Source organism: Onychostoma macrolepis, chromosome 14 (assembly GCF_012432095.1).
Source record: "Onychostoma macrolepis isolate SWU-2019 chromosome 14, ASM1243209v1, whole genome shotgun sequence".
NCBI classification, from domain to species: Eukaryota; Metazoa; Chordata; class Actinopteri; order Cypriniformes; family Cyprinidae; genus Onychostoma; species Onychostoma macrolepis.
In genome coordinates, this window is record NC_081168.1 from 3,316,480 (window position 1) to 3,337,309 (window position 20,830).

Genomic DNA, 20,830 nt, shown 5'->3' on the forward strand with positions numbered 1-20,830 from the left:
GCATAAGGTTTTATATTAAGTAAACGTCTAGATGACCTAGAACAAGGATTTTCCAGGGGTTTTTTTATTTTTTTTTTTATGCCAAGGCCCTAAAATATGTGAGGGACCTTCTTCCTTAAATGCAATGACAACCACATGATTAATGTATAAAGACTCATTTATACACAACACATTAAATACATGTACACTACCATCTAAAAATTTAAGATTTATTTATTTATATGTATTGATTTTTTGGTATATAGTAAGCTTTTCAAGTAGGATGAATTTAAAAATATATATATATATATATATATATATATATTGCTATAAAAATATATACTGTTGCCACAAAAATAGCACAACTAAACATTGAGAATAATAATAAATAATAATAAAAACATTTATTTTTATTTCTTTAAAAAAAAAATGTATATAAATTTGTATCGGTTTATAAATACATATCACCAGATGACTTGAACAGCTCTATTTGGGAAAAAAAAATGATCAATGATTGTTGTGATTTTGTAGGTGAATAAATCAGCATAGAAAATAAGCATATTACAAACAGAGATAAATATAATAGAAAAATTATACAAATGAAATAAACAGTGCTTTATATTCTTTATGTAAATATAACCAGTATTCAGGTACAGAAATTGAATAATCAAATGTAAAATAACACTATAAATTAAATCTAATAAATCTGAGTTAAAGCTACAAAAGTGTTTTTTTTTTTTGTTGTTTTTTCCTCTATGCATTTTGTTGTTTGACATTCATGACACAGAAAGCCTCAGGAACATTAAACTGCTGTGAAACAATATACTATTCATTTACTTTCTCTATTGTTTACCTTCACCTAAGCCATAAGCAACCGTGTTTACAAAGAGACTTGCAGAGACATGCATTTTTACATAGTTTTGCACGTATGTGTCATTTCATACACAAACAGATGCGGAGATGAACAGAATTCGGTGTTCACATGCATCTGCGTGGCTTTCACCATGTCTACACCATGGTCTAAACTGGACGCGAGCGGCGCAACAAAATAGCCTGCAATAGAACCCATTATAATCAGTGATGCTGTCTACAGTGGATGCGGCACGCACGACAAATCCCCAAGAGTTAATCCCTAGTTCTTTTTATGACATACTGACACAAAGTTCACATGCTTTTTTCTCGCGTCCAGTGTAGACAGCCTCTACCTGTTGCGGCTTGGGGCAGTGCGACACGACAGCTGTCGTGAAAACGAAATATAACGATCAGTATACTCATATATATATAAACATCGCATATCCTGCGATGTGACTATCGCGGATGCGCACGATATCGATGCTGAAACGATGTATCGTGCAGCCCTAGTCGGTACGCAAATGAGTGGTCTCAACTTATTTACCCAGTGCATTTCTTATTTCAGTCGCGCACCTGCGCACCATTTATGTGCATCCCTGGTTACAGAGCATGCAGACTTACCAAGCTTATCTGTTCTTTCCCTCTATAGGTCTGAATCCGCTGCCCTTTGACCCTGCCACGAACAACGAGCCCCTGCAATTCAACAGCTCCAATGGTCCTCTGGTCACTGACTGTCCTCTGGAAAACGGAACAGAAAACAGCAAAAAGAGGAAAAGACCCAACCTTCCTCCAGGTACGCTTAATGATTTCCTCTCTCCTCAGACTATGCTCACTCACACTTGTCAGGCCCTACAGTCGTTAACTGCATTCACATCGTTATTTCTGCCGCTGCTCATTTCCTGACCTTTGAATGTGGGAGGTGAACGCCTGAGGGTCCTGCATTCTGAGAGACGTTCACTTCAAATTATCACCTTCATTAAAACATCAGATCACAAACCTGAGGTTATTTCCACTTTTCTAGTAGCTTTGATCTCATAATTTGACATAAACATTGAGGTTAATAGAATAAAAATCTAATTAAAATATGCCTGGAATACAACACAAAAAATAAGTGACCAAAGTACAAATGTGGCTCAAGCATTTCTGCTTGTATCTTCTCACAATTATGACTAACACCTTGCAATCTGGGTAATTGTAAAATGTAAAAGCGAATCTGGATATATGCCAGTCATGAACAGAGACTCTGTCTGATGCTGATAACCTTCAAAATTACACTTGAAAAGTAACACCCAGGGAATTTTACAAACCTTTCAGATGCAGGTTGGCTCAAAATGAAGAAGAGCCTATTTATATTCATGCTAATGTTAATGGCGTACTAATTAATTGAATTATGATTAGCTGAAATAAATGCCTTCCGAGTCTGTCAATTGCTTAAAGGATTAGTTCACCCAAAAATGAAAATTAGCCTGTGTTTTACTCACCCTCAAAGCATCCTAGGTGTATATGATTTTCTGGACTTGGAAACTTTGTTTCCTTTGTTCCTGCATATCTCAGAGAGCTCGCACGTGTACATCCTACGTCATCTGCTTGAACGCCTTCCGTACCACAGTCAGCGGAAGTGAGAAAAAAGTGTTTTAAATATGGATATTTATCTTACAAAAACGCATGGATTCGCTACAGGAGGCCTTTATTCACCCTCCGAAGCTGTGTGAGGGACGTTTTATTACGGATGCACGCACTTTATTTCAGGTATTCTGAACTGTTGACAACAAACACCTGCTTACCCTCATTGAACGGCTTGGAGGGGCCAGGACAATCTTTAATATAACTCTGATTGGATTCGTTTGAAAGAAGAAAGTCACATACACCTAGGATGCTTTGACGGTGAGTAAAACACAGGCTAATTTTCATTTTTGGATGAACTAACCCTTTAATAATTGTACATTTCAGCCATCATGTGTTTCCACACATGCTGTTCTATGTAAATATGGTCTCCGTTTGAAGTCTGCCGCTCTGATCTCCAGGCCCTTGATGGTCATTTCTCCCTCAGGAACACTGCCGCCATTCATGACTTGAAGTGACTCTGATTAGGGATAAATGGCAGCAAGTGACGGTGAGCAGAGCTTCTCATCGTCGTATATGCTCATAGAATTGATACAAATGGAAGTGAAATGGGCTCATATTGTGTTCTGGTCGTGGTAAAGAGCTGCTTGTGCAGATCAAAGCTAGCCAGCGAGCTTTAGATCAAAGCTTCCTAGCGCTAATCTAATCTGCCCATTTCAGAACACTTTTTTTCTTTAGTGCAAGGACGTCATTTGAGAGAGGCTTAGATGAGCTGTATTCACCATACACTGAATATTTAGACACTCCGGAGTCCGGCTACAGAAATGGAAGTCAGTGAGGTAATGGGGTTCAGACAAAATGTTCTATTGTTCTGCTGAGGTTGAAGAAGAGCTTTTAAGATTTTGTCAGTGTGGTGCTGCTCATTTAGAAGACGTGGGTTTGAATCTGACATCCTGTAAGACTTAGTTATGGCTTAGTGATGAGCTCTGTTGCTCATGCTCGCAACACTCCCTAATCTTACTCCTCATATTACCTTCTTTACTCTTCTGTAATTGAAAGAGACAAAATACTAAAACAGAGCGTTCCGTTTTTTCTCGACATAAAAATGAAGGGGATTTAATATTGATAATAACATTGAAGACATTGTATGATTATTCCTTAAAGATAAGGTTTTAATAGTTTTAGTAGTAGTAACCTATTACGTACGTTCTACTGAACAACAGTAATATATTTTCTGCCCAATGTCTTCAAGTGAAACCGAACTTTTATTTTGCCGGGTTGCCGTGAATACCTTTACATTTCTGTGTATATGATATGAGGATAGTTTTTCTCAAATGAAACGGTCAAATGCTCATGAAGTGACTCTCAGAGCAGTTCTGGAGATGTTGTTCATGTATTTATGTCCTCATTTAATGAGAGGACAGACGTTAATATCACCGCAAGCGTCGCGTGCTTCTGTATGAGTAGTGAACAAACCCGCGCGTATGCGCCATTCATTAACACAGAGACAGGCAGAAGTCATATTTAAATAGTCGTTTTGCGGCTTAATATTTACAAATAGGAGTGGGAGTGTGCTCACTTGTGTGTGCGCCACGCTTGTGTGTGTGTGTGTGTGTGTGCGAACCGGGCGGAACTCCGCTGCGCGATACTGAGAGCGACCATGTAAATTAGAGACAGAAATGACATGCCGTCGTGTAAATAAGATAAATAACATAAGGCTATTTAGTTTGTTTAATAAAAGAACAAGGTATAGACCTGTTCTCTACGGAAGGTAACATTGAATGAATTCTTTTGTGGTCTGGCGCTATAGAGAAAATAAAATTAAATAAAATTAACTTGACCTTCAAGGGGGGTGGGGGGTGCCGTTGGGGGGGGGGGCGACCCCTAAAATAATGGTAGGGGAAACACTGGCTTAATGGGAAGCTGAGGTGCTTATGCAGACAATTTGATTTCAAATCTTGCTTGCAACATTCGCTAAAATTACTCCTCTTGTTACTTTCTGTACTCTCCTTTAATTGAATGAAACAAAAGACTAAAATAGGACACTGTAGTATACCAGTGCTGTGGTTTAACTCAAAGCTGAGATGTTCATGCTGCCAATTTGAGTTCAAATCTGGCTCGCAACATTCCCTATTTTTTGCTCCGCTTATAATTCTCCTTTAAATGACAATGACAAAAGACTAAAAATAGGACATTGTAGTATGTTGGAGCTATGGCCTAACAGAAAGCGGAGGCGCTAATGCAGACAATTTATGTTCAAATCTGGCTTGCAACATTCCCTAATCTTGCTCCTTTTATTACTTTGTCTACTCTACTGTAAATAGAAACACTAAAAACAGGTCGTATGTCAGACTGTGGGTTTATTGAAAGGTGCTCATGCAGACAGTTTGACTTCTAATCTGGCTCGAAAACATCTCTTTGATCTTTCTTTTCTTGTTACTTTCTCTTCTCTCCATTTAATGAAAGAGACAGAAGATTAAAAAAGTACACTATAGCTTAACTGAAAACTGAGGTGCTTATGCATACAATTTGAGTTCAGATCTGGCACGCAACACTCCCTAATCTTGCCCTTTACTCACTTATTACTCTCTCTACTATCCTTTAAATAAAAAATGACAAACGACAGGACACTTAAAGCCGGTCACAGACTTTGAGCATACAAAATTTCTTCAGGCACTGTAACAGTCAAAATAAAATCACACTCTGCAGCGTTGTTGCGTATGCAGACAATTTGAGTTCTAATTTGGCTCGCAACATTTCCTGATCTTGCTTTTATTATTACTCTCCTTTAAATAAAAGTGTCACAAGTCTAAAAACAGGTCATGTAGTATGTCAGAGCTGTGGCTTAACAGAAAACTGAGGTGCTCATGCTGACAATGAGTTCTAATCAGGCAGGCACTGTTTGCTAATCTTGTCATTTTAATACTCATTCTAATCTCCTTTAAATAAAAGCACCAAAAGACCAAAAATAAGAGATTTGTAGTACACACAACACTAATATTGGCTCAACTCAGTGGGAAGTGTGCAGTTTGCTTCTCACTTACTCAGTGCAATTAGCACCTGTCTGATTTGTAAAGCCTTTGATTATGCTGGCTGAATCACACGACTGTTGTCTCGAACCTTACAATGCCTGGGCTCCTGTAAAGCCACTAGTGCTTTGCAGCCGCTCTAAATAGTTATGCCGTACGTGTCTGCTTAGCAACCGGGAGCTGCTTAATGGGGTTTCTTTTTGAACAACACCAGCAGTTTTCCTTCCCGGCCTGTCATTATGCCGTGCTCTTATCCGCCGTGACCGTGCCTGATCAATCCGCTCCCTGATGGAAACACATCTAAATGATGAAAATTCGCAGCATCTGGAGCATAATGCATTCAGCCGCTCTGATGTCCTCTGGCAACACAAGACAGAGCCGCTCCTCCGAGAAGTGGAGCTAATGCAGGGGCGTGGACTAATTACCAGCCATGCAGATTTACTCTCGTTAAAGCATTATAATGGATAGATTCATCTCATTAGCGCTGGCACTCCATTAGACGTCCAACCCCCCATCCCTCTGCCCCTCTGCTGTTGATGTTACTGGATAACGGATGCGCTGTGGAGAGCGAGTGGGTGAGAATCGCCGCGCTCGTACAGGACAGTTGGCAGGTTGTTTACAGTGTGGCCTGAACTCTTTGTCTCTCTAATCAGGAGATACTTAATTGGTGCGATGTAGCAAATTCAAATGTTTAATGAACTAAATAGTTTCAATTGCAGTGATACTGTTGACCCATCCTGGAACACATATCTGACATGTTTTTCTGCCATTATATATTGCAATGTGAAAAAGAAAATCAGGAATTGATGAAAGAATGAATTATTGTAGAGTTAGTAGAGTGGTTTTGTTGGGGAGTGCATCTACATAGAAAATAAAAATATCCTTTTTTAATATTAATGTTTACTCTGAAGTTTGATTGATTGATTGTTTTTTGACTATGATGTATTTTTAGGGCTAAAAAATTTGGGAAAATCTTGAGAAAATTGGGTGTTGTTACAAGAACCAACTCAGGCCTCTTAGAGAAATCAGCTTTATTTTAAACCAGCTCTGGCTTTCTCGCTTTTGCTTTCTTAATTTCTTTGTCTTTGTTTTAGCCTTGAAGCTTTTTCGCTTCATGAATGGCGTATGCTTTAACTTCGTAATTGATGAGTTACTGTAGCAATTTGAAAAGCCTTGGGGTTGTAGTTTTTCTCTTGAATTGCACAGCAAAAGAATGCATACATTACCCAAGAGGGTCTAAATAATAACCTACCGCTACCTCTGTTCTGCGATACAACTATTTGAACTACTTACCTGTGATATATATCAGTGGGTAATAAGCCAGCATCGTGTAGCAATTGATTCTCTTTTCAGTATTGCTAATGGCATGCCACAATGGTTTTGTGCCTTAATGAATCATGGGAAGACATTTCCTTCATATTTCAGTGGAATTCTGTGCAGCAGTAGGCCTGTGCGGTACAGGTTGAGCCTGTTAATCGCCGCTGGTTTATACAGTGGCTGAGAACGACTGTCAGATGCAGAGGTTTAGATGTGTTGCTGTTGCTGGAGACACTATTGTCACGCTGTTGTCAGGTGTTGTGTGGTGCTCTCTCTCTCTGACACACACGCACACACTTCTTTCACTTGTATTAGAAGCAATTTTTCACAGAACAATCTGATTCTAATTATCAATTCTTCTTAATTAGTATAGTGTGGGTTGATTAAAATAGCTAGGAAAAAGTGTGTGTGTGTGTGTGTGTGTGTGTCTTTTGCAGCTTCAATCACTTCAATCAATAACTTCAATCAAGCATGGGCAGGTAATTGTGAGTAGAAGAACTAAGAATGGGATCTGTAACTGCAATTTTATTATTGTTTATATTGTATTGTAAAGTATAGTATAGTGTGTGTGTGTGTATTCCTGCTATCTTTTTAGTTTTTATTTTAGTTTAAATTTGATGTACTTTTGTCATTTTTATTACTTTTTTTTTATTACTTTTTTTGTGTAGCTTTATAGTTTTAGTTACATTTTAGTTTATTTCAGTTAGTTGCCAAAGCAACATTTATATATTTTTTGTTTTGTCAGAAAAAAGATAACCATGATAAATAAATGGCCAAAACAAATAAACAATAATATCAAATCAGTAAATTGCAATGTACATAACAATGAAAAATGTTCTTAAAATCTGTGACAGGCCTACCTTTTGACCTTTTTATTATTTTTTCAATAGCTGTTGAATCATTGTGTATGCATCAGCTGTGATATAACTGTTTGCTTATATCGCCCACTCCTACATCAGAGTATGTGCACTAACCACTTGGTCGCAGCTCTGATAAACAGAAATGTTTTTAATTGTAAAAGATTTGCATCTTGGCCTGAGAGATCATTTTAGGAAAATGCCAAAAATTCATATTATTTTTTTCACCTCGCAGTATTTTCTAAGAGACATAAATTAGGGGTTATATCAGCCAGCAAATGTTTTTATTTTTATGTTTGAGGATGTAGCAAGTGGCATGATATACGCAGTGAGTCACGCTGCTTTGCTGTAACCCTTCGGCACCATTAGCCCGCAGTAAGTGGTGCTTGAGAAGTGCAGCGTGAAATTCTATTGATTGGCGTTGAGGAGGGGAGGTGCAGATGAGCTGCTGCCTCTCACCCCAACACGATTGAGACAAAAGACAAGGGAAGCAGCACTACAGTAAGCAACGTGTGTGGGAGTAGCGCTCGGCAAAGGTTGGCAGCCCCGTCTGGCTCATTGCTTCAGTTTGTGTGTGTGTGTGCGTGTGTGTGTGGTGTGTGTGTGTGTGTGTGTGTGTGTGTGTGTGTGCGTGTTTGTGTTCATTGTGGATGAGGACAGATCTCTCTCTGTCTGCTGTTTTACTGATAAATAAGTTGGTGTGGAGAGGCTGGGCTGTCTGAGAGCCTGTGCGAGGGTGTTTGAGGGTAGAACAGGGCATCTGTGTGTGTGTGTGTGTGTGTGTGTGTATGGGGGATGCTGGTGTAAGTTTATGAGAGAGGTGTTCGCAGCACCATTGATGACCCCCGCTGTCTCCCATTATTTCTGTTCTGTATGAGAGCTTCACCTGTTAATGATGTCAAAGTCTTCCCAAAAATCACTTTCCTAATCAGCATTTTTGTTTTGTGTTAGCAAAAGTAATTATACATGCTTAAATCCAAGATACTTTATTTAAACGGGTCATCGGATGCCCATTTTCCACAAGTTGATATGATTCTTTTAGGGTCTTAATAAAAAGTCTATAACATACTTTGGTTAAAATTTCTCAATGGTAGTGTAAAAAACACCCTTTTTACCCTGTCAATATCAGCTCTGTTTTCAGCAAGCCATTCTAGTCCATTTTGCTTTAAATACTAATGAGCTCTGCTCGCCCCGCCCCTCTTTTCAGAGCAGACTGTAAACTTCAGCCGCAAAACTTGCTAACTAGCATATACAGGTGCTGGTCATATAATTAGAATATCATCAAAAAGTTGATTTATTTCACTAATTCCATTCAAAAAGTGAAACTTGTATATTATATTCATTCATTACACACAGACTGATATATTTCAAATGTTTATTTCTTTTAATTTTAATGATTAGAGCTTACAGCTCATGAAAGTCAAAAATCAGTATCTCAAAATATTATAATATTTACATTTGAGTTTGAATAAATGACCATCCCTACAGTATAAATTCTGGGTATCTCTTGTTCTTTGAAACCACAATAATGGGGAAGACTGCTGACTTGGCAATGATCCAGAAGACGAACATTGACACCCTCCACAAAGAGGGTAAGTCACAGAAGGTCATTACTGAAAGGTGTGGCTGTTTACAGAGTGCTGTATCAAAGCATATTAAATGCAAAGTTGACTGGAAGGAAGAATTTGGGTAGGAAAAGGTGCACAAGCAACAGGGATGACCGCAAGCTTGAGAATACAGTCAAGCAAAGCCGATTCAAACACTTGGGAGAGCTTCACAAGGAGAGAACTGAAGCTGGAGTCAGTGCATCAAGAGTCACCACGCTCAGGCGTCTTCAGGAAAAGGGCTACCAAGCCACTTCTGAACCAGAGACAACGTCAGAAGCATCTTACCTGGGCTGTGGAGAAAAGAACTGGACTGTTGCTCAGTGGTCCAAAGTCCTCTTTTCAGATGAAAGTAAATTTTACATTTCATTTGGAAATCAAGGTCCCAGAGTCTGAAGGAAGAGTGGAGAGGCACAGAATCCATGTTGCTTGAAGTCCAGTGTGAAGTTTCCACAGTCAGTGATGATTTGGGCTGCCATGTCATCTGCTGGTGTTGGTCCACTGTGTTTTCTGATGTCCACAGTCAACGCAGCCATCTACCAGGAAATTTTAGAGCACTTCATGCTTCCTTCTGTTGACAAGCTTTATGGAGATGCTGATTTCATTTTCCAGCAGGACTTGGCACCTGCCCACACTGCCAAAGGTACCAAAAGCTGGTTCAATGACCATAGTGTTACTGTGCTTGATTGGCCAGCAAACTCGCTTGACCTGAACCCCATAGAGAATCTATGGGGTATTGTCAAGAGGAAGATGAGAGACACCAGACCCAACAATGCAGATGAGCTGAAGGCCACTATCAGAGCAACCTGGGCTCTCATAACACCTGAGCAGTGCCACAGACTGATCGACTCCATGCCACGCCGCATTGCTGCAGTAATTCAGGCAAAAGGAGCCCCAACTAAGTATTGAGTGCTGTACATGCTCATACTTTTCATTTTCATACTTTTCAGTTGGCCAAGATTTCTAAAAATCTTTTCTTTGTATTGGTCTTAAGTAGTATTCTAATATTTTGAGATACTGATTTTTGACTTTCATGAGCTGTAAGCTCTAATCATCAAAATTAAAAGAAATAAACATTTGAAATATATCAGTCTGTGTGTAATGAATGAATATAATATACAAGTTTCACTTTTTGAATGGAATTAGTGAAATAAATCAACTTTTTGATGATATTCTAATTATATGACCAGCACCTGTATTAGGAAAGGCGTTTTGCAAAGATTCATAAAAACCCTTATACTCACTTCTGTAGATGAAGCTGGATCACGAATGATTCGCATGAACATAGACTCATTTAGGCAGATCAGAATCATCGCATTCCCTTCAAAAACGAAAGTGACGTCAATCCTTCAACTGCTCAGATGTTGGGAGTAAACGACTGCTATATTCATTATTACATCCAACAACAAAACAATTGCTTAATCGAAGACATCTTGTCTTCCCCTGCACCGGCGGACTGATGACAGCTCACTGAGGGCGGGTCTAAGGTAAGACATTCTTGTCAATCAACTATCGTGGGAGCGATAATAACTACATAATTCTGACAGGAATCTCGGAACAGCCTGATTTGAGAAAGGGGTTTTTAAAATGGGGATTAAAAAAAAAAAAAAAAAACATTGGGTGGATTTTTATCATTATATGATGGATGTGTACACACACTTCCAACACACATTTATGTTCAAACAACTTATAAAGTGAATTTTGCATCCGATGACCCCTTTTAAAGTTGGGGTGAGAAAAAATAAATAAAGTTTAAGGACAAGGTTTAATAGATTGAACACACCTCATCTATGACACTCCAGCCTTTACAGTATAGCTGTTTTAACAGAAAATTAATATCAGTTTTCTAAATGACTACATTGAAACATAAACATACATACAGTATTACTGCTGATTATGATATTTTTGCCATGTAGGTCATAATTGGGTATCCAGCAGAGGAGTCTGTGTCTTGTGACTCCTCCGGGACCTCGTGACAGTTCTGGCTCGAGCCGCTCGCTGATGTACGATCTAAACGTTCAGGCTGTCGTGCTGTGCCGCTCGCTGACGGCAGTTCAATCAATCAGTCTCGTTCCTGAAGCTCACACCCTGCCTCTCAAGCCGTTCTCCCCGCAGGGAGCGTCCATATTGATCTCAAACACTTCTGTCATTTCTTTTCTGCGTGTGTGTTTGGCTTGTTTATGTGATTGGGACGTGATGAAAGGCTGTGTGTCTGAAGGAATCCCACCCTGTGGTGACGGGGACTCGGGTCTCAGCTGTCTCTGTTCAGCGTGCCACATGAAAGAAGTCAATGATTCAATCTACATAACAAGCTGTGTAAAGTTTTCTGTTGTGTTCCTCAGGGGGTCCGGGGCATCAATCACCACTGCCCTTTCCATCTCATTTCATCTGTGTTTGGTTGTTTACACATTACATATACGTCCAATTCGTGACGTCTTTGCAGTAGTTAATACAGTGTTTGTGCCGTTTAATGTAAATCTAATGAAGGTTATGGCAGTAAGAGAAAGTAACAATCAAATGCTGCTATTGGGACATGTCAAAATGCCCCAAATGTGAACTTTGGCTCCATAATGTCCCCTTTTCATGAGCCAATCAGTTCCCAAAGGATTAAATCGTGTCCAGCCCTGTTTAGTCACACGTTTAGGGCCCTTTAAAATCCAATTTTATTCTGTTAAAACCATGTATTCTGTTTAAATTGTGGATTCCAGAGTGGAATCAATTTAATTAATTCATCTTTAACAATTAAATAATTTATTAACATTTTAACCATAATATTGCCCTGTGACTTTTTTTTTTTCTCTGTGTTTTATGATTTAATACAGATTTATTATCAAAAACAGTGGTAATCAAATTGCACAAAACAATTTAAATTAACCTTTTAAAATGTTATCAATTATAATTGAACAACTCTCTTCATTTTTGGGGCAAACAAAGTGCTAACAGAGGTTTACTGTTTAAATTATGTATAAATTATGTGTCTGATATTCCTAAAAAATAACACTGTTTTTCCTGTATAATAATAATAATTATTATTATTATTATTTACCTGTATTAATATTATTACTTTGAGAAGTACATTATTCTGTACAATAGTAATATATTTGTCACAATTTCTTCAATTCAAACCTTTTATTTTAACAGGTTGTAGTGAAGATGTTGTTGTGAAGATTCTGTGTATGTGATGATAGTTTTTCTCTGATGAGGTGATGAGATGCTGCTGAAGCGATTCTCAGAGCAGCTCTGGAGATGAAGTTCATGTCCTCATTTAGTAAGACAGAAATACCAGGAGCATCACACGTTCCTCTGTATGTGTGAAGTAGATGAAACTGCTCCATGCAGAACATGCAGACTTTATATTTAAATAGTCTTTCTGTGGTTTAGTATTCACAGACACTAGTCCGTGTCACGATTTAAGTGATTTACAGCACTGCTTTTGATTCATTCACTCAAATTTTGCTACATTCTGTGACATTCTGCGTTCTTTTTTTCCTCTGTCCTCGTTTTCCGCATTGCAGAACTCATAGGACCCTGCATGTTCGATTTCACGTTGACTTTAAATCTTCATTCAAGGCCAGGAGTCAAGTAGTTACGACAGCTCTTCAGAAGTGTGAAGTCTTTATGGAAATACTTCACGTGGGTGTTGTGGATTGACAGCCACCTCTTCCTGTAACTATTCCAGCTGAAGTACTTTTAGCACAGTCATGCTGATAGCATTAATGTCTCGCTTTCATTACAATATAGTAGTTGTCTAACACTAGTCAGAATCATTTTTTCTTGCATGTAAATCAGTAATGTGTGATGTTTTCCAGCACTCAGCAGTATCAGAGGAACAGAATAAACGTCATCAGCACCGACTGTCTTCCAGAAGTTACGCCTGATGTCTAGATCATATGGGATTTCCTTTTATCCTCGTCTGCCTTTTCTGCTGCGCTATACTTGCATTTCAGACGCTTTCATCAATGGTACTTTAATGAGACTCCTTCTATCTCTTTCTGGCTCCCACTCTTGCATTCTTTGATTCTCAGGTTTTCATCCTCTCGCAGGGTAAGATAACTCATCTAGATGTTCCTGAATGTGTGCATGTGTGATCTGAGAGAGCTCAGCGAGTTATGGCTGGCTGAACTAAATGCTTTTCTCTGTTTTTCTCTTTCTCTGTCCAGTAGACACACGTTTAAAAACACACTTTCTGTGTTGTGTTGTGTTGCGTTGTGTCCTGTTGAACGCTTCTGTGGTACAGTCTGGACAAACTGAAATATGTTCTGCAGAAGAAAGTAAGTAAATACCGTTTTAGAGCGACATAAATAATTGCAGAAGTCAAACTCCTTAAAAACAAATGCACCTCTTTTCTTTTCCTTGCTTATGGATCATTTAAGCTGTGAGAACCGCCAAGTCTTAGTATACGAGAATACTCAATGGTTTTTGTCACAGCTTTGATCTTTGGTGAGAACCAGCCCTTTGGTTTGCTTCTTGGTGAAAATGAGCTGCAAAAATGCCTATGGTATTTTTAGAGATTTTCAAACCTTTTGTAAACACCCACTTGAGTACACTCTCACTGGACTGACTTGAAACACATTCTTATGGTCCACAGTGACTGTCTCAGTGGCCTTCCAAGCCCTTCATGCATTAAAATAGCAAATACTATGTTGTTTGCAAACTCATCCTGCATTGTTTTTCTGCGTGCAATAGGATATCCAATAAGAGAAACTGTAGGAAAATGATTTTATCCGGTGGAAATTGATTGGGTCTGGAAAATTGGTTGTTGCATGCCAAAATGTCATGTGCATGATGAATGAATGAATGAGTAAATAAATAAATAAATGTATTACGTAAAGACACAGGAAAAAAAAAATCAAATAAACACAAAGAGTGGTCACACCAAATGTTGATTTGGTTTAGTTCTGTGTGGAGCACTGGCTGTTTTCAGACTCCTTTTGCATACTTACATTTCCTACTGAAACACTACAGCAAAAGATAGAAATAACTGGCTTAAAACACTTTTTTGTGAAAACATTAATAGCCTAAGACTTTTGCACAGTAATACATATATCTAGTTGAATATAACGTTTCTCCTTATAAACTCTTCTGCAGCTTCATAACTATTTGAAAAGACAATTTTTGGCCTGAGCTTGAGAAAAAGAAGAGAGATTGAGCTGCCAGACCGTAACCACAAGCCTCTGGCTATTGTAGGTCTTTTATAGATTGAGATTGCGGCGATCAGATTTGACTGGCTGTTCCCTATTGAAGTTGTTAAGCTGCAGTTTTGTCCTAATACTATTCATTAAGTGTGCAGGGACGGCGGCAGCTCTTCCACTTCTCCGTGATGCTATCAGAAGTCCATTAGAACGCCTCTCTCTGATAGGCTGACGGGTTTCAATGGCCTTAGTCAATGTACAGTGAGGATTTCCTACTAAAGTGCTGCCAATTGCAGATCAGTTGATTCCCAAAAGCAAGAATAACCACATGCTTTCACCACAGCCAGCCCCACCACCGATAAAGCATCTGATAAAGTCTAATTGGAGATGACATTTATAAAAGTTAGTTTTATTGATGGCATGCAGTGATCTGAGCAGGTTTCTCTTCCATAGTGAGCCTCTCAGGATGTGAACCCTCAACTCCTCAATATGTGTGTGAGTTGAGCAGACATCAGGTGGGCTTTAACTAGAGTTGATTAACAAGCCTGCTGGGTTTACTATAGATCTGATGCGTGTCCTTGTGCTGACTGTGAGGAATGAGTGTCAAGGCTGGATCTATTGATGTGGACGTCCAGTGAAGCTGCTGTCAATTACTCCTGCATCCAGATTTTCAGTAGATTGCTCCATTCGAACTGGGGGTTGACATTTTATTGACTGGAAAAGTATAGAGGACAGGAAATGAAAGCGAGAAGAGGGTTTGAATGGGATTGGCACATTTCAAAACCTGTATTCAAACCTATTTTTCTCAAATGTGCACCAATGCTCAGTGTTTTAACTGCTAGGCCATGGGCCCAATGTGTATAGAAAATGTGTTGGTAATATATTATGTACACTCTCTTGAAACGTAATGTCAGTTACTCCCTCATAGTTTTCTCTAGATTTCTCCATTTGAGTTGGATAGTAAAGTATAGGCTAAAGGACAGGAAAAGATGTATAGAAGAGGGTGGAACGAGATTTACGCACAGCAAATTCTGTATTCAAACACATTTCCCCCAAATGAGCGCCGGTTTTAACTGCTAGGTCACGACTCCAATGTGATTATCAACTTTAATGTTGCAAGCTGCTTTTAACGCTCTCTAGAAATGTGGGAACCCTTATGCAGAAACCAAAGTTTAGAAAAGATCGCTCTCATAACAAAGCAATAAAAAGACAATGTTCATTTTCAGATCGGCAGAGGCGATGGCTTTTCTCGCACACTCTTTTTCTTTAACAGACGCAATGATCTGTGGGAGTGAATTGTACAGCTGAGCAAATGGTAAATGTCATCCTCATCTGTAATATTTGTGCCTAGCAAGGGATTATTCCATTTGCATCAGTCATCATTGCGCATCCAGACGCGAGCCGTTGTCTCATCAGCACGCAGCTTGAGGCCTCCGCATACATATTAAAAAATCGTTCCGTACAGCTGGCGAACAGACTCTCATCTAGAACCGTGATTGCCACCGGTTAGGAATTAGAACGCCTGTGCTAACATGTAGCGCTTAAATGTCCTTTTATCACTCTGTGTCTGGCAGAATCTCTGCTTACATTTGGAGTGTGATTTTTCATTACCGTGAGGTTGCTGTTTTTGCCTCCCGTGTATTTAATTTTTATGCATGTGTACTGAGATACACAGGCGGCTCCACGTAAGCTCCTTTATAGACTCTGCTGTGAAATCGCATGTCTGCTAGGTGTCCTGGACCAGAGCGAACTCATTAGCCCATTTTCCAGATGCCCTCCTTCTCGGAGAATTTCTCAGGAGTGAGTCTCAGACTGATGGGCCTGGATGCAGGGGTTCAACTGTTTGGTCACTTTCTCAATAGCTGCTGTCACATGTGGCCCCTGCTTTGGACAGGTGAATTGCAAGCTAGGATTGCCTTCCTCTTTCTGTCAGAGCTGTGCCAAGCATCGCTGCTGACCCGCACTGGGCAGACACCTCGCGCGAGCAAATGGCGGGCTGTCATGACAGCTGCTAGACTCTCACCTGCGAGGAATCATCCGTTTCCCAGTCAGACACATCGAGAAGGAAACGACGAATCACCCTTCACTGCCAGCCTCAGTCTTCGGAGCTCCCGCTCATTAATATGTGTATTCCTGTCCGCTTGCAGCTGCGCTCAGCGTGTCGCACCAGCTTGTGTCCCCGTCACATTCCTCACTAGCAGTGCATTCAGTAGTACATACTGTGTTGCTGTATTCCCCTGCATTGGTGCAGTATATGTTACAAAAAAAAAGAAAAGTCAGTCAAATGCTGAAGTCTGATCTATTTTTCAGCAAGAAACCACCCACTTAAACAGAAAGGAGTTGTTTGATCGGACCGTAGTGCATACAGTTTTGACAAAGGTTTTGCTACCCGTGTGTGCAGTATGCACCAGGAATATCATAGCTTTTGATTTAGTCTTTAGTTCTGTTTTATTTTCAGTTTGTCTTTTATTCATTTAGGTTGAATTAGTTTCTGCTCTATGTATGTATGTGTGTATTTATTTATTTGTAATTTTTGTGTTTTAGAAGACAATGTGCTACCTGGTTTTGTTTAAAAATGTTGATGTAATGGTGAAAATGTCCCAGCACAGACTATTGTCATTACAATGAAATATAATTTCCATTCAAAGCAGGTGGTTTGTAAGGTTTTAAGTTTTATCATTAAAAACTAAAACTAATTCAAAACTATTTTTATTTAAATTTTTATTTGATTTTGGAGTCATACATAGCATTGATCCGACTGACTCGAAACTGTAATACAGTGTCTTTCTCCAAGGTAGCATCATTGAATATGAGGACATTTGTGTACATGACAATCACTATGTGCGGCTGTATTTACTGTAATTTTAGTAAATGAGGCTAAGACTATTCAAAATCGTTGTTCACTTCTTCCAGGTGACTGTTGGATGGTGCACATTGAAGCTACAATGCAGATTCCCACCCATAGCGAAACTAGTTAAAAGCTAGTTACAGCACCCCAGTCACATCAACATTTAATTAGCGTCTATAAAAATGCTTATTGATCCACTAAGGTGGGAAACACTGAGGCAGAACACTGAAGTGTTATCACAAAACTCTTCATTTGGTTTCTAAATCATGTTTCCAGAGCAGAGAAGAAGAGGGGAGAGGAATACCTCTGAGACCATATAGAACCAAATCTGAGGATCAGGCTGGATTGTGCAGTTTTGGTCTGGGATCGGTGGTGTGTAGTGTGGGATAAGCCACATGTGGCAACAGGAGACCTGGATCAGTTGAATACAGTTGTTTCTGTGTACTAAGGAAGATTTGCGGTTTATTTCCCAAGAGAATGGTTTACATAGCCATGATGAGACCATTATATCTCAGCCCTTGCTCATTCTTTCTGATGATCATGACAAATGTGTCACACACCAGGTCTCGTTAGATTTAATTGGCAATTGCACCGCGGTTCACCTTCAGCCAGATGTAGCGTCTTTGTCGATGATTGTGTGCGATCTCTGGGAGGGGCCACGGACCCCACCGGCGGGGAGCTGTTTGTGAATGTAGGAAGACAGACAACCTGTCTGACCTTCCCAACTTCAGATGCTATTTCCAGGCCTCCCTTTAATGATTCATGTCACTAGAGGTGTTGTTTGTGCCCAGACAGGATATCTAGCCATATTTTCCCAGTTGTGTTTGTCTCCTCCTGCCCACCATCTATCAGCTTGGAAGCTTCATCCTCTTACGTTTGTCTGGAAGTTTCCTCTAAGGCCACACCTCCCCGTCTCTCACGTCTGCATTCACTGTCCCATATCCTAGTGCTCTCTTTTTGTCTCTCAGAGTCATTCTGCAGATAAATAAAACACAATGAGAGGCTTTAATGGAACGTGTGTGTTATTATGCTCTGTGTTGTGTGTCGGGCAGAGCTCATGGTTGCTGAGAGTACTGTAATGTAAATGGCTGCCCATTGTAAACACTGTGTGCTTGCTTCTGTCTGGGATATCAGTACAATATACTGCCTCCCAAATGAAATATCCCTCATATTTAGACTGAATTTATCATGGGATTTCAATGAATAGTTGAGCACTTCTGGGTACTACAGTGATGCTCACAATGAGCTGATGGATGGATGGATGGGTGGGTGGATGATAATTTGCTCATACGATTGTATTCGAGCAATGACATTGCTTGGATGAATTAATTAATGGGTGGATAGACAGGCAGATGATAGATACGATAGATAGTTGGGGTGTGAGAAAAAATCGATTCTCGATGCATCGCGATTCTCTCTTCAACGATTCTGAATCATTTCTGAGCTTTAACCCCCCACATGTGCGCGCTAGAGACGCGGCGAGCTTCATTGCATAGAATTTGCGCTTTGAGACACGTGCACATTCCTTGACAGTGTGTGCTTCCACCCGCCGTGTTTTACTTTAGATATTCTTTAATTTATACCGTTTGGAATGCAGTACTATTAGATGCACGAAACTCGCGCACTGACAGACTTTCACGTGCACTTTGTGTTTGTCCTGAAGCTCGATCGCGGCTGCGGCTAAATGCATTTTCGAATACTTTTATACGAAATTGATGTAGGCTACACACAGTCAGTTATGTTTTCAGAGCAGGACAAAACATCTGATATATCAAAATATATCTGTGCATTAGTCTGAATGCAGCCTGTTAAAGCTGCCGCTGTCTATGATCTCATCAGTAATAATCAAACGGCAATAATGCTGAGGGAAAAAAGAAAACCCCATAACTATTGCCTGTAAACTTTTGGATACTTAAAGAACACTTATTTTAAATAAGTAATTGTTTTAAAAAGTAGCCTGCTTGTATAATAATAATTTTTTTTTTAAAGTAAATTTTGCACAAAATAAATTTGATTTAAAATTTATATGAAAATGTAACCATGTGCAGTAATATTGAAAACTGAGAATGTGATGCATCGTGATATTGAGTTGATAATGATAATTACAATTGAATTGAATCGTGAAACCAGTGAAGATTCACACCCTACTTTTAAGATGGCAGTACTGACAGAGATTCCAACTATAAACAAAAAGCATAGAAAATCCAATTTTGGTTAAGATGTAAAGTTGTAAAGATGTATTTGCACAGCAGAGAATCGTTTTGGAATCGGATCGTGACTCCCAGAATCGGAATCGAATCGTGAAGTGTCTGAAGATTCCCAGCCCTAACAGATGGATAGATTGATTGATTAATTGATGATTATTATTATTATTATTATTATTTAGTTAGTAACATGGTAACAGTCTTTCTGGCCTCCTGCTGCACCCAGTGTGTCAGTGAATATATCTTTCTCTGTGTGTGGGTGTGAGGATGACGGCAGTTCATATTTTATAAAAGTCTATTTTCTTTTGGGGATACTGATATATATCTCCTGAATGATGCCATGATGTGAATCACGACGAAACAGATTATTGTTCACTGGCTGATTTTATAGGCTGTAAAGTCATGAATGCACATACCTTTGAGGAGATCAAAGACACGGAGCAGTGTATCTAACAGCATTAAAGAGCACAGCGCTCTTCTTTGAGCAGGATGTTGCCATAGCAGTGCCATGACAGCATCTCTGTTAGCATTCCAACCTTTGTGCCCGTTCAGTCCCTCAGGCATTCAAGTATTACAATTTCCTTTTCTTTCCCGCCTTTCAGAGGTCTGCGATTCAGCCTTCAGCGTGTCCCAGGAGGGATGTGTGTGCCACAAAAGGGACACAAGTCTCTGAAAAGACATGTAAACATGCAGGTCAAGTGCTACTCAAAACAGATGTTTCTCTTGTCTCTCACTCAAGGGAAAATATTTAATAGGTTAACTTAGTCAAGTTCTCCACTGTAGAAATGTGGTGGCTATTCAAAACTTTCTAATCATAATATGTGCTGGAATCTTAAAATGTCTATTCAGCAAGCTTGGCCTAAGTTAATGATGGTCAACTAATATATTTTTGTATTATACAACAGTTTGTTCTAGTCCTCAAATTTGATTGGCTGAGTGGAATTCCCATATTTATTCTTTTCACTGTTTGTATCACTGTTTGTTCGTTCCAGGCAGACTGTCATTCTGTTCATTAGTTGTGGGGATCTTTTTACCTTTCCTGCAAGTTGCATCATTACAGCAGTATGTGTAAACTGTCTGAATGACTGTGTGAGTCATTCACTCAGCTAATTCGTTCCAAACATATATATATATATATATATATTTTAGGGGTGGGAGAAAAAAATCGATAAACCTAACTATTGTGATTCTTTTTAAAATGATTTAAAAATCGATTGGTTTATCTCAGAATCGATTTATATTTAATTATTTTACTTTTCCTAAGAGGTGGTGGGGAGAAGTTACCACTTTTATTCCAACAGAGGGCAAAATGTATAGGTGTGTTCAACTTGAAGCAGCACCGCGCAGCAGACGTATGACATCAAAGTACCGCGAGAACGATTCGAAAGCATGCAGAGCGTCTGTTCTCTGTGCTGCTGCATTAGATGACATGACGGAGGCAGAGG

The 20,830-nt window shown here is 39.3% G+C and overlaps 1 protein-coding gene across 1 annotated transcript in view; it reads left to right on the forward strand.

The window, feature by feature from the left end:
• Positions 1–20,830, forward strand: part of enox2 (ecto-NOX disulfide-thiol exchanger 2) — a 238,523-nt gene that overhangs the window by 110,356 nt on the left and 107,337 nt on the right. Inside the window, exon 3 of the mRNA XM_058797429.1 lies at positions 1,481–1,624. Within this exon, the coding sequence (XP_058653412.1) occupies positions 1,481–1,624 (144 nt within the window). The remainder of the gene's footprint in view (positions 1–1,480; positions 1,625–20,830) is intronic.